Source organism: Manacus candei, unplaced genomic scaffold, assembly GCF_025592945.1.
Source record: "Manacus candei isolate 608988 ecotype Guabito, Panama unplaced genomic scaffold, ASM2559294v1 h1tg000015l, whole genome shotgun sequence".
Lineage (NCBI taxonomy): Eukaryota > Metazoa > Chordata > Aves > Passeriformes > Pipridae > Manacus > Manacus candei.
The window spans coordinates 16,277,236-16,290,680 of NW_026138063.1; the positions used below are offsets into that span (position 1 = coordinate 16,277,236).

The 13,445-nt window shown below is 39.5% G+C and overlaps 1 protein-coding gene across 4 annotated transcripts in view; it reads left to right on the forward strand.

Annotated features, from left to right (window-relative positions):
• Positions 1-13,445, forward strand: part of SPHKAP (SPHK1 interactor, AKAP domain containing) — a 68,400-nt gene that overhangs the window by 23,394 nt on the left and 31,561 nt on the right. For all 4 annotated transcript variants that reach the window (XR_007903614.1, XM_051781923.1, XM_051781925.1 and 1 more), the window contains exon 3: positions 1,222-1,332. Coding sequence is in view for 3 of the 4 variants with exons in the window: in XM_051781923.1 (XP_051637883.1) it covers positions 1,222-1,332 (111 nt within the window). In the remaining variant the exon portion in view is untranslated. The remainder of the gene's footprint in view (positions 1-1,221; positions 1,333-13,445) is intronic.

Here is a 13,445-nt window from a genome sequence, read left to right on the forward strand (position 1 = left end):
TTAGAAAATTGTGTCAACTGGCCAGATCAGCTTTCCACAGTCATTCATCTTCCCTGAGAAATGAGAAGGCCTCACAAGTTCTTCTCATTTCTCTTCCTAAGGAAGGGATATAGGCTTACAGATCAAGTGGTCTGTAAGCAGGACAAATGTGTGACAGTGCAAAACTTTCACTAAGGTAAAGCACTCTAGGTAGATTTTTTTCCTCAGGTATAGCAACAAATTTATATTTTTAAATATTATTAAAATCGAAGTGTAAAAACGAGAGTACAGTCTATTTACGTGTAATACAAGAATTGCAAGAAGTACAAATAAAATATACTTCTATTTCACAAACATACTTCTTAACTTGCTCCCTTTACTTCTATACTTGCTGCCTGGGGAAGATGATAAACCATATAAAATGTTCTGTAAGTAGCATCAGTGTTACAGCAATTTTTCCCTGTTGTTCCCGAATACTAATGGTCCCTAATACTAATGGTCCTGCTTTTTCATGGAAGAATATTAGTACAGAGACAGAAAGTAAAGAATTCAGTTCAATCTAAATGTCAGATTTGCAAAACTGGCTTTGCCTCTTTCTAGTCTACAGATATCTGTAGCCCCATTTCCTTTTTGTTTGAGCAAAGCCCGTGGGCACAGTCTGCAGGACTGAGTCAACACAGAGATGAAACCCAAAGTTTTGATCTCAGGGCACTGACTGAGCTCAGGACTCATTACAGAAATCTTAAGTACTTTAGCTTCTCAGAAAGCAGGAAAAAGTGTTTAAGAAGAAAGAGTTAGGAGCCTTGGCAGTCCCAGAAATGAGACTGCTGGCAGAATGACTAGTACTGATCTATTGTGGAGAGAGATACAGTCACTCATAAAGGCTTCAAGTTTGTGCACTCTGGTATAATTAAATAATTAGTTTTCCCAACATTTATGCTTATGACTTTACCATAGAACAAAACTCATAGCAATATTTTCCAGTAAAAATATTGGGTTTAGGCATCTCCTTCAAGTGTCTCAGGACTTTCAGTTCTGAAATACTTTAGGGGATATATAAATAATTTGATTTAAGGTGCAGTAACTGGACGGGTCCAAACCAAACAGGGGTCCATCCTGCCCCCTCAAAATTTTGTAGGCAATATTTCCTTTGAGTTACAACAGTAGAGCTCAGGCCTCCAAAGCACAGTAGGACTGAGTGAAATTTTTAATTATTTTAACTCTTTTTAACTATTTTAACAGATTCTCTGCAGTAACAGTCTGCTAGAATCAACAGACTACTGGCTGCAGAATCAGAGGACACCATGCCAAATTGGCTTTCTAGAAGACAAGTCGGAAAGCAACTGTGCCTCAGTAAGTACCACTGTCATCTCCTCTGGAGAAAAGTCCACTGAGAGTTATTTGGGTAGGATGTGGGGCTGACAAGAGCACATGTTAAATTAAAAGTGTCTGAAATTTCCAGTTTTCTTTTAAAAGCAAACATATAAACTAAAAATACATAGAGATTTCTATACAGGGCACATTAATAAAGATTACTGCAGAGGTTTCCCCACACTTGTCTTTCAGATTTTGTGGCCCTCTGTATTTTTTTAGGTTCATAATCTGCAACTGACAAGAGATAAAAATAAGACAAAGAGAAAATTATTCCAAACCATAACTTGTTAAGTGGCAGGTTGGAAAAAGCAGATGTTTAAAAGGCTGCTCGATGTTCCTGAAGGCATAGAGACACAATTAAAGAGAAAACTCCTTCCATATTAGATGTGGAGTAGCTACTAAAGAACTCAAACAGAGCTGTTTTACATTTGAAATTAAATTTGTCACATTATTTTTTGTTATAATGCAATTAAGAAGAGCTTTTGGTTAACAATATGCATGAAGAAATAGGAGTTATGTTGCTTTACACACTGTCTACATGAAACTGGATGAAAATGCATTGCTATGTTTTTAATAGTTTTTTACTTGATGAAAGACTCAGGAGAGCAGATCCTTACTCAGAATCCTTTTTGAATGCTACTCCCTGGTCTCAGTGAGCAAAGAAGGACTTTAGAAAAGATCAGCTTTATCTCAGGTACAAGGTTTCCAGCACTGCTTGTGCTGCACACAAAGACCAGGTGGGGGCTCCCATGAAGTCTGCTGAGATTCCCTCAAGGACATGGACATATCAGCTCTAACTGAGAACCCAGACACCTGCTGCCAAGAAACAGAATCTCCATCCCATGGTGGTGGTGACTGGAGGCTTTGTGTCCTGCCTGGGGGTGATGCAGCTGCTTGAGAGCAGCAGGAGTGACACAACACAGTAACTGCAGCAGTTGAAAGTGAGGAATATGGTCAAAGGTTACTGGGCTCAGTTCACTGTTGTACTGAGCACTGGACTATCAGCTTCCACAAGTCAGAGGGAGCAAAATACACAACATAGTCATAGTGTGCTCACTGAGCAGGCATTCAAGGTATAAGGTGAGAAACTAAACAGGCTCCTGTGTCTACTTGGGATGATAATGAGTGAAACGAGGAAGAGGATATTAAGGAGTGATGTCTACTGGTACTAATTCCTAGACTCCTACAGCCAGAAAGACAGCAGTTTCCTCTTTAACCATTCTGCATTGTTCTCCCACACAAAAGGGTCACAAGCATTGGGAAGTACAAACATTGTTCAATTGCAGCAAATCTTGTCACTTGAACAGTATCCTGAATACTTTCTTAACCAAAACAGGTTCATCAGGCAAATAACAGTGATATCCTTGTTTGATGTAAGAAGGGATTGTTTTTAAGGCAGAACACATTGACCACAGTCACCTAATTTTACTATTTAGTATTTAATATCCTAAAATCTGGTCTTAGTTTCTTAGAGGAAATGATTACTCCAAATAATAATATAAAAATTAATTAAGACTTGCTTTTTGACCTGTTGAGCTTTGATATGGCAGAGCTACCAAGAAAAGATAATTTGTTACAGAAAGACTACATTATATATTATATAGAAAGATTATGCCATTGCTACCCTCCTTATTTCAGGTGACCCTGTCTGATTTTGCCATGCAGTCTACTCAAACGGGTTAAACTACCTCAAAGAATTTCTTCTACGCCAATATTAGAAGCAGTTTTTCCTCTTCAGAGGGTATTTTATTAATTGCTAAACATTTAATTAGACTTAATTCAGTTAACAGTGGTACTGTTTAGCACCAGTTTACCACTGTAGATGAGAATACACAGTTTCGTGCTAATATAATTAGGTAGTAAAAATTTTAAAAGTACTTTAATTATGGAAGTCTTGTTTTGTTTGTTTCTACTGAATGAGAGCTCAATCAAAATCCACCAAATAGAATAAAATATGTGGATTCATGAGACATAAGCTCCCTGTAGTGATTTATAAATGTAATTAAAATATCTGTTTGTGACATTACCCCGTGGAGAGACCTCATGAAATAAATGTAGTTTCACATAAAAATATATACCTTTGTTTACTCCACTATTGCCAGCTATCTTTCTTTGGACCTACAACAAATGTTTCCTGCTTTGGACATGCTTTTAAGCAGACCTTATTTGAAAAGAAAAAACCTGATAGATATTTTGTCCCTACTTTCCCTCCAAAGATCTAGATTATTTAGTTACCAGTGCTGAAAATTTGCGGTTGGCTTATGCTAGTACAAGTTAAGAAACCTTCCTTGCTTAGATGATTTATAGTTTGTTCTAACATTGGACTCTCCTACAGTGCAAAGTCTTAATCTTGCACACAGAAATGTCATTTATGACTTCATCTTAGCGGTTCCTAAGATTTAACATTTTTCTTTGCAATACCATTGCAGTATTACCATGATTATGGTGGTATTGCCACACTGCTAAAGATGTATCTTAATTGTCTTTTAGGAATTCTTAATGAAAATAGTTAATTAGAAAAAAGTAGGATACAAAACCAAACAAAAAGATGGTGGTTTAGTCCTGCAAGACATTTGGCATTCATTTGCCTCAAGATGCTTAAAGTATAGCAGTGAATTTTCCAGAAATTCTCTGGACTTTCATGCTGTAGACCAGCAACAGATAGAAAAGCCATTAGAAATTATATTCACATTGAAAAAAAAAAACAAACATGTTCTCTCAAAATGGATCCAGACTCAAATGATCTCCCCACAAAATGTGACATCATGCCTTATCACTCTTTGCATGACCATCTTGTCCCAGCACACAGGCCAGGAGACAGGCACTCCCACTCCACAGCCTAATGAGGAATTGCACTTGAGAACCACTATTCTAGGAAAGCAGAGCCTTCCCTTCCCCAGCAGTGTGCCTTTGTGTGAGGGGCAATGGATTTCCAGACTGGCAGAAATGCTGCAAACTTCCTGTCAAGTATCCTGGAGAAGCAGAAACACTTCACACCAGTAAATGGCAGTGACAGATAAGGCAGGCAGAAAATATCTGCCTTTCAAATAAAACAAAGCAATAAAAAACAGAGCTTATTTCTCACTGTAGCATAACAAGATAACACTTTTTAAAGAATCAGGATGTGACAAGGGCTCTAAAGCTTGTTTTAAAATTATTTTACATCTCCTTAAAGCTGAAAAAAATCTGGCTTTGTGGGCAGATGGATGAAAGAACAGTTTCAATGAAGTGTTAAATGTTTTGAAACATTCTTGAAATAGACCAGCAACTTTTCTGTTTGCAAGTGCTCCTACTCTGTAACTACATAGATGCTCACACCAGAATCCTCCCTACATGAGTGCATGCAATGTAGGCTGTATGCACAGACATGCAGTTGTATATTGGTCAGATCCAGCCCAAGGGAGCAGCAGGAACACATGGCCAGAGCAGAGGAAAAGAAGGACAGCAGCCCAAACTTCAGTCAGATTCAGTCGTAGTAAAACACCCTCTCATCTAATTGTTGGCTACTTTTTTGTGACCCCAGGCCATTTGCACTTTTTCTTGAAGTGGTCTGGTAAGTCTTGGTGGCAGCACAAAGGAGAGTGGAGGACAACATGACTGGGGAAGTGGGGATAGTGGAGATGGTAACAGCCACTGAGGGGGCCTATGCCACATGGAAAAACCTTAATCCATCTGCAGCACAGGAGGAGGAAGAGTTACAGTTTAGGGTTGTAATCTGGTCAGTTGAGTGCAGGAGAACAAACCTTAGCTTCTCAAGGAAGGGAAGCAATGCTTGTATCAGTAAAGAGACAAGACTGTTGCCTTGGTGAGAAATAAACCTGACTGTCAACAAAGCAAACAGGTGATGTGATTATGGATCACGTTGTCTATGATCCCTTTGTTTACTGACATAGTGAATAATGTCATTTTGCCATCATAGCAGCTGGATTTTCAGAACTGGCTGCTTACTTTGCTACTGCATGGCTTCGCTGTCCTAAGCAGGTACTTAAGCATTATCACTTTCATTGCAGTTTAGCCATCAAGCTTGTAAACAAGTTCAGGAGGAGGTTAAAGATGCCATTATGGACTAATTTGAGCTGGTCAAATGAGGGTTTCTGTGGCGTCACCTCATCCTCCAGCCCTACTTCATCTCTTTTACTGCCCTGGCATTTGTACAAACACACAGTAAGTCAGTTCAGAGAGAGAAGTAACCATGAAATTAAGAAATTGTTTTTTTTCTGGCCAGTTCTTCCTTGAATCATCTCACCATATTGTCAGATAAATGCCAGTGCTCACTCAAGGGACGGAACAAAAACATCCAGGAAACAGTTCCCACAAATTAATTCAAACTGAATGATAACATATGCAGAAAGGAAAAATCCTTGGTAAGGTATATTTTGAGGAAAAAAAGGAGAGCAGCTTTCACTTGAATTAAAGTAGATTACGAGTGGTTTTCATTCATTTTTTCACCCAAGTCTTTTTAAAGATTTGACACTACGTATCTTTAAATATTTAGGAACAAATATACAGATTCATATTTTACATGAGTCTTTGATACTAGAATAACTTCCAAATAACTTGCTAACAGTGCAGACAGTGGGTCAGGATGTTGAAATCTAAGGACCAGAATTTTTTCTATCCCTTAGTCAGGGCCCCTGTATCCAGTATGTTCTCCAGAGTGTCCAAAGAATGAGAGCATGCCCTCACTGAGGCGTGAAGATCTACTCTTACAGGAGTTCAGAAAGGGTGTTTCTTCCCAGGATTGGCCGTAGTCAACAAGCACCTTTATACAGCCAAGTATGAACTGAAACCTTGAATCCCAAAGAAGATCTTTTTGTTGGCTTTTTTTAAAGCAAAACCATATGTGTCTTCCTCAATAGTGACCATGCATAACTGAAACAGTTGCTTTGTTTTATTGGGCTTGAACGAAGTTTTACATTTCCTAGTACATGCAGCAAAGCCCTATTTACTTGCATAAAATTGACAGACCTAGATACTAAGACATCTTCCCCCCTTCATGAGACTGCACAAACACCCTCAGCACCATGTCATAAAGACAGAGAATTACAAGGATGTTTATTTTACCTTTCACTCCATAATTACTCAACCACCTTCAGGAACAGCATTGTCTCTTTCAGAAATCAAAATGCATCCGCTGCTTTCCAGATCTAAACCATAATTACTAGAGATATTTTTAGTTTTAAGTCCCATCTTCCTATTCAGCTTGACGATACCTTAATTACATCCTGACAAGGTGCAGGAATCAACAGCTGCAGGCTAAATTGTGGCACTGAGTTGTAGTCCTTTCTCAGGCATGTGTGGGTGTTCATGCTGCTGTGGTAAGGAATTGTACCTTCCAGAGACCCCTCTCTTGCTTGCACAGAGAAATAAAAAACCCTCCTCTTCACCAATTGCCCTCTGCATTATGGAGCCAGTGCAGGCAGCCTGAGCACAAAGTTTAAAAGACCACTGAAAGCATTACTTGTATAATCTGTAAAATATGTTTCACTTTTTGCTTTTGTACATACTTGGCTCTGAAAAATATATCTTCACATATGAGCTAATGTTAAGATAGAATTTAAATATGCCCTTAAAGGGTTGTATTTTCAGTACCACACATGTATATCATACAGCAGCCAAAACCTGCCTCATGAATTTCAGAGTAGGAAAGACTGACAAAAGATTTTTTTATCTTTCCTGTCACTTCAGACTTGGACACTCTTTAATCTTCTGTCTAGATCTGTCATCTTCTTTCCTGTCCCTCTGTGACAGTCTCATGCTGCAGTGGTTTTCTATCTGTGTTTAAGAGAAGTGGATGCTTAGCCTTACTCTGAAAAAGCTATAAATAAACAGTGGGAGGATCAACGGTGGCATTGCAGCTGTATCCTCTTCAGCATTTCACTCTGGCATATTCTCAGTGCCTCCATGGCCTGCTTTATCAATAAATGGGATTCTCGTGCTACCTCCAGAGTGGACATCTGTGGCTGCTTGCTGCTGTTATAACCACAGGCTCCCTCTAAAATGAACTGCAGCCTGAGGCTTATAGGAATTTGTTAAATGTTAAGTGTCCAGGGCACTGGAGAAAGTAGGTGGTGCATGTGGCATAAATATTTATTGAAATATTTTCTCTAAGTCATAAGTGGCAATTAATTACACCAAACCCAAAGGAATAAGCTTTAATGGGAAGAAAGTATTCACAGCTGGTTTTGAAGCAATGGATTATGAAGAGATAACTCGGGAAGATTCATTAATGCAGCCCAGACATTAAAGTAGGGATAGTCTCTAAAATATCAAGACCCACAAATCCACCGAGTCATTTGAGATAAACACCTGCTGAAGAGTAATTTGGACTAAATTTCAGACAGACTACTGCTAAGAATGCTGAAGGGAGAGCAGTATAACACGTCCTTCTGACAGCATACAAGGTGTACCTAAAAAAGAATTGTGGCTGGTCTGGGGAGACACAGGAAAGTCATGTCAGGACCTTATTTACGTGAGCTTGAGTGACTCACAGAAGATATACTGAGTTGTCTGCTTTTGGAAACGCTCCATTAGTGCCTGCAGGAAGAGCAGTTGGAAACCTCATCTCATGTTAGATAGCAGTTGTGCAGCTCATGGGAGAGATTTTTACATAGACTCTGAAAGGAATAATATGTTTTGTGGCTGTCCCAATGAAAATACAAGGCAAAACAGGAAAAATACTTTGTCCACTTACAGCCAGAGACAGAAATTATCACCCTCTAATCATGTAAAGGACTGCACAACAGAAGGAAGGCTTGGGATGACTTGATTTCAAGTTGATGTTTCCCCAACCTGCCTTGCATCCTTTTGGGTAAAGAAACTGTCAGTAGAGTGTCATGGTCCTACTTTGACAAGAATGCATTTTTTGATGGTTTGAAGTAGCCTGATCTCACTTTGGTGATCTGTACAGCTGAGGGATACCTGTCATGAAACCTTCTGAGTTATTTAGATTATAGTGCAGAAGTGCCTGAGCTGCTTCATACCCTCAGGTTATCACTCTGTGTGCTGGGCTAGAGGTAATTTTCTTCACAGTGGCTGGTATGGGCTGTGTTTTGGGTTTGTGCTGAACACAAGGTTGATACTACATAGGTGCTTTTGTTGTTACTGAGCAGTGCTTGCACAGCATCAAGGCCTTTTCCAATCTTGTACTGCCCCCACCAGTGAGTTCTCTGGGGTGCACAGCAAGCTGGGAGGGTGTGACACAGCTGGGACAGCAGACCCTAGCTGACCCAAGGGATATTCCATAGCATATGACATCATGCCTAACAAATGAAGCAGGGGGAGAAGGAGGAAAGGGGGTACAGAAATTCTCCCACCTGTGTAATGCTGCTGCCTCACACTTCTATTCATTTAAATCCTTTTGCAAGCAGCTACAGGGCATATCTAGTACTTCCAAACTAATATTTTAATTTCTACATTTCACAGCTGGTTCCTCTGCCAGAATCATTTTGGCAAGTGTGGAAATTAATGTGAGACAAGCATTGCATCCAAATGCTAATGGATAATTAGCTCTGTCTTCCAAAAACTTTTTTTTTTTTATTCTGAGTCACTATCAGGCTATTTTAAACACCTCATATAAGATGTATTCCAACTCAAGAATTTAACCCTTTGAATATAAAAGGTTGAATTCTACTGTGCATGAAGGAGAGAGCTACATTTCTTATACCATTCCCAGTCTCCTATCTACTAAAAATTTGCACTGTGCATATTAGTTATAACTTCAAATTACTCCAAAAAGAAGTATGACAGCCAATGGCAGTGAAAATAATTCACCAAAATTTAGTCAGTAGGGGAAAGGAAATTGTAATCTAAAAACAAATATCTGCAACAGAAAAGCAACAATTTATAATTTTGTGTTTCCTTATTTCTCATAATATTGCAGATCTCCACAAAAAGGAAATGTCAATCCTTATAACACATCCTTCTTAGTAGGCATTTATCCCTGTGCTCAGGGAAGGGAAACACTGGGAAATTACTTGGTTACTTTCTTCCATCCCAAGACAGCACCCTAATCCAACAGCAAGGCAAGAAAGACAGTCCTGCCTGCTTCCCAAAACTTCTCAGAGGTGGAGCAATAGGAGCCAAAATAAGAGTAATGATTTAAAAAAAAAGAAAAGAAAGGTGGTAGAACACTCTAAAGAATACTGCCTGAAACCCACAAATTTCAGCTAGCAGTTAGTGAACAGCTGGGACCTTTCTCTCCCAGAAACCATAGGAATGTGTCTTCTCCTTTGCATGCTTTATAATGAAGATGCCACAAGCCTCACTGCCCTGCATGAAGGCATTTTGAAGCAGCACACTATAAAACCTGAATGAAGATGACACGTTAGGCATTATGAAACTATGCACAAGAAAGCCACGTGCACACACTCCTGCTTCAGATAATCCTTGTTTCCTCTTCATTAGTGTGTGTGTGTGACTGCACAGTTATATCTTTAAATAGCTGAGAAATTTGTGAGTGGGCCTGAGCGAGTGCAGAAACCGTCTGCCCCAGGCAGTTGTCTAATTGCCTCTGTTCCAAATCAGGCTGCTGCTGCTGTGGCACCAGAGCTCCCAGTAACTAAAATGAGCACTTGTTTGTTACACAGATAAACACACAAGTCCCATGACAGTGAGAACTTCAACATATGGGGGTTGGAAGTTCTTCTGCTTAGCTTTTGCCCTGAGCACAGACTTGTAGCTTCCTCTGTCGTTGGTGCCTAACTGCAGTTGAGTGTTTTGCCATAGGTGTTTTCTTCTCCAGAACGCAGAACCTTGTACAGACAAAGGGTATGTTCACATGCCCTTTGAACTGAAATATCCACTTCAGCTGTCCATACAATATGCACCCTGCCCCCTTATTTATTTATTTATTTTGTTTCCTCAAAGTGCTTAAAGACCTCTGTGAGAGGAAATTACTTATCTTTACTATTTCATACAGGATTCTGGAACTCAGTAAATCAGACCTCAACTGGGACAAGACCTAAATCTGTCAAAAACTGCATGTAGTTAGGCAAAACATTGTCCCAAATCAGCTGTGGGTTTGTGTGAATAAAAATGGTTTGACAAACCAGCTGAATTAGGTTTAAATTAGCTCAATTTTTTTTTAAAGAATCAAGAGAATACCTAGGATTGCAGTTTCAGTAAAGATGCATAATTAGAGTTTCTGGTTGCCTGTTTACCAACAGAAATAATTCCAGGCTCAACTGAAAAAGGAAATTCAAGTTGAGGAGAGTGCAAATTGAGAAGTGGGGGAAAAGGAAATTTCAAAGTTCATTTAAGGCTTTCTTTCTAATTATGCAGTGGCATTTAGGGTTTTGAGAGCATGTATTTAAGATGTCAATTTAACTGACTTGAAGAATCTTTTTAATGTTACTGAACAACACATTCTGCAAGCATGGTAGGCATGGTGATTCATGATTTCATTTCCAGAAATTTGTGGGATCTGAAATGGTGGTATCGTAAAGGACACTTTTTTTTTTTTAAATGGATGCCAACACAAAGCAGTCCTCTAAAAATAGGCAGAGAGAACAAGAGGACAAAACCAAAGTAATCCCCTATTTATGCAAAAGCAGATGGACCTACAGGCACCCTTCTTTCAGGGACACATTTGGCAACAGAGCCTCCCCCGATGGCTCTGAGAGGCTTAAATAGAAAGACAGAGGGGTCCATTGCCTCAGCAGAGCCACGTCAAACAACCTCCTAAAGCAACAGGCTCCATCAGCAGAAGTTGAGTGTTGGGCTTCAGCTTTTTCAAGCCAAATTTTAAGCCTGATGGTCTGTGGGAGGCAGGTGAGAAGAACAAAGAAGGCTGGAAGGTGGGTAGCTTTGATTAGCAGAGAGACTGCATTGCCACCAGTGCTGACAGTGGGAGAAGGAGGACCTGGTGCTTCTGCCCCACCAGTGTTCTTGTGACTCCTCTGCAGTTTTCAGGATCTGGTATCTGATGTGCTTGACATGCTGCAGAAAGCTCCCATTTCATGTACTAGAGATTAGATTTTCATTTCCAGTCAAGACATAGCTTGTGAGTACCCATGGTGAAGGTCTCCATGTGACAATCTGTATTACATTCAACCTTGCTGGATGTTATCTATCTAATTTGACAATAGGCCAGAGGTTCAAGAGATAGAATTCCTATAGGGTTTATGAACATAGATGAAACTGGGAAATTTTAAGTGTACCAGGAGTGTGTGAACTGAAACCTTCCCTATAAAACAGAGAAAGCAAACAGAGCCATACTTTCATAAACAGTCTACTGAGGGGAAAGTGGCAGCCAGAGCTTATACCTCAACATGCCGAAAAGTTAACTTTAGGATGTTAATACATAGGTAAGCAGGCTTTTCTAATCCCAGCATTCACATGGCCAATCAGGAAAACAGCTTTTTCCAGAACAATTCATAAGCAGAAGGAAGAACATGTACTGTTTCTCCATTTTTAAGTAATCTTGCTGCTTCAGAGCTCTACCTATTTATAACCTGTCTAACAGCTGGGGCAGAGCTGCCCTGCAATTTGTAGAGCATGCATGAGCAGCCAGATGCTATGCAAGTCTCCTTCAGCAGGAACAGAGGTCAGTCCCAAAAGGTTTCATTTAAAATTACTGAAGCCATCATTGGCAACCATATGTTATCTTTATTGTAGGACTTTAGTCAGAAATGATGAAAGGAGACCCACAGCATGAAAAAAGCCCTCAGTGAACAACTGAGATGGTGAAGCTGAGCAATTAGCCTTTTATTTGAAGCCTGCTATTAAAAGGGGATGCAAAGAGCAGAGGACATCCCTGCTGCTCTGGGATAATCCACAGCTCTGACAAGCCTGGCACTGCCATTTCTGGTTTTGTGCTTCCATGTTGTTGTTTTCCTACCAGTTTCTCTCTTATCTTCATTGGCTTTTGTGTAGCTGAACTAATTTAGATTAGTAGATTTAAGGCTGTGTTTAGAGACTATGAGTTGCTGAATTTAGAGGCTATGCCATGTATTGTGAACTCAGTTCTAAATCTTCTGAACTGCAGTGGAAACCACTAACTAGTTTGTTCTAAGAGTTTGTTTTATGTGAGAAAAAAATCTCTGAAGAATGAACTGGTTCAGTCACAGAATAAGTGGATTTATTTGTTTGTACCTAAAGTTAATCAAGAGATTTCTAGAGGGTGACTAGTACATATGGACAATAAAGTGCATGGAGGTAAAAACACTGTCACCAAACTGTGTCCATTACAAAACTGTAATTTCTGTTGCTTGTACCAGTGGTTAGCTGTAGCTGGATCTTTTGTGTACTGAATGCAAATACTGTGAAGGGAAGGATGAAACATTCCTTTTCAAGGGGGGAAAACACAATGGTCTTGGTTTAAAAAAATTAATTTTATGACCCAGGAAGCAAGAAGAAGCACTGGGACCAGGATGGGCTTGGGGAGGGAAAGGAAGAGTTGAGGAAATTATCCAGATCAGTTAGATTTTACAATCTCTATTTTCATTCTTGATGTACATTTATCTATATTGATGTACATTTATCATATGACTGAGCTCAGTCAAAACCTGTCATCAGACCTGTTAACCTTCCCTAATTCTCACCCCAATCTATCAAAAGCAGAGAGAACTTACAGAATTATGTGCTTTTACTACAGAAGGATGTCACTAACCAGAGGAGAAAAGGGGCCTGTTTTCAGTCTAGAGACAACAGTTTCTGATCCATTGGATCCAGTCCTGAAATCCTTTCACGGAAGGCTTTGATTAGAGATTTATCAGGAGAGGCTTCTTCTGCTGCTGTAGTCCAGAACAAAGGCACCTAAGCCCAAGGGACAGCAAGACACAGCAGACCTGCCCTTCTATGTGAAAAACAGTACAAAAATGAGATACATGATCTGAACTATTATGCACACTAACATACTTAAAAAGGAAATGAAGGGTAAGATATTGTAGAGGCAAGTAAGAAAGAAACTAGCTCAGTTTAAGAAAAAAACAAACAAACAAAAAAACCCCCAAGTTCACTGTTCCAGATATTGCTGTTTTAGCTTCTGATCTGACACCTCAGGTCTAGTTGTATAATGCACAATTTACTCTTTCTATCCAGCTGATAGATACACTTATGCTTTGGTAATACCTGCTCATTCAGACACCACA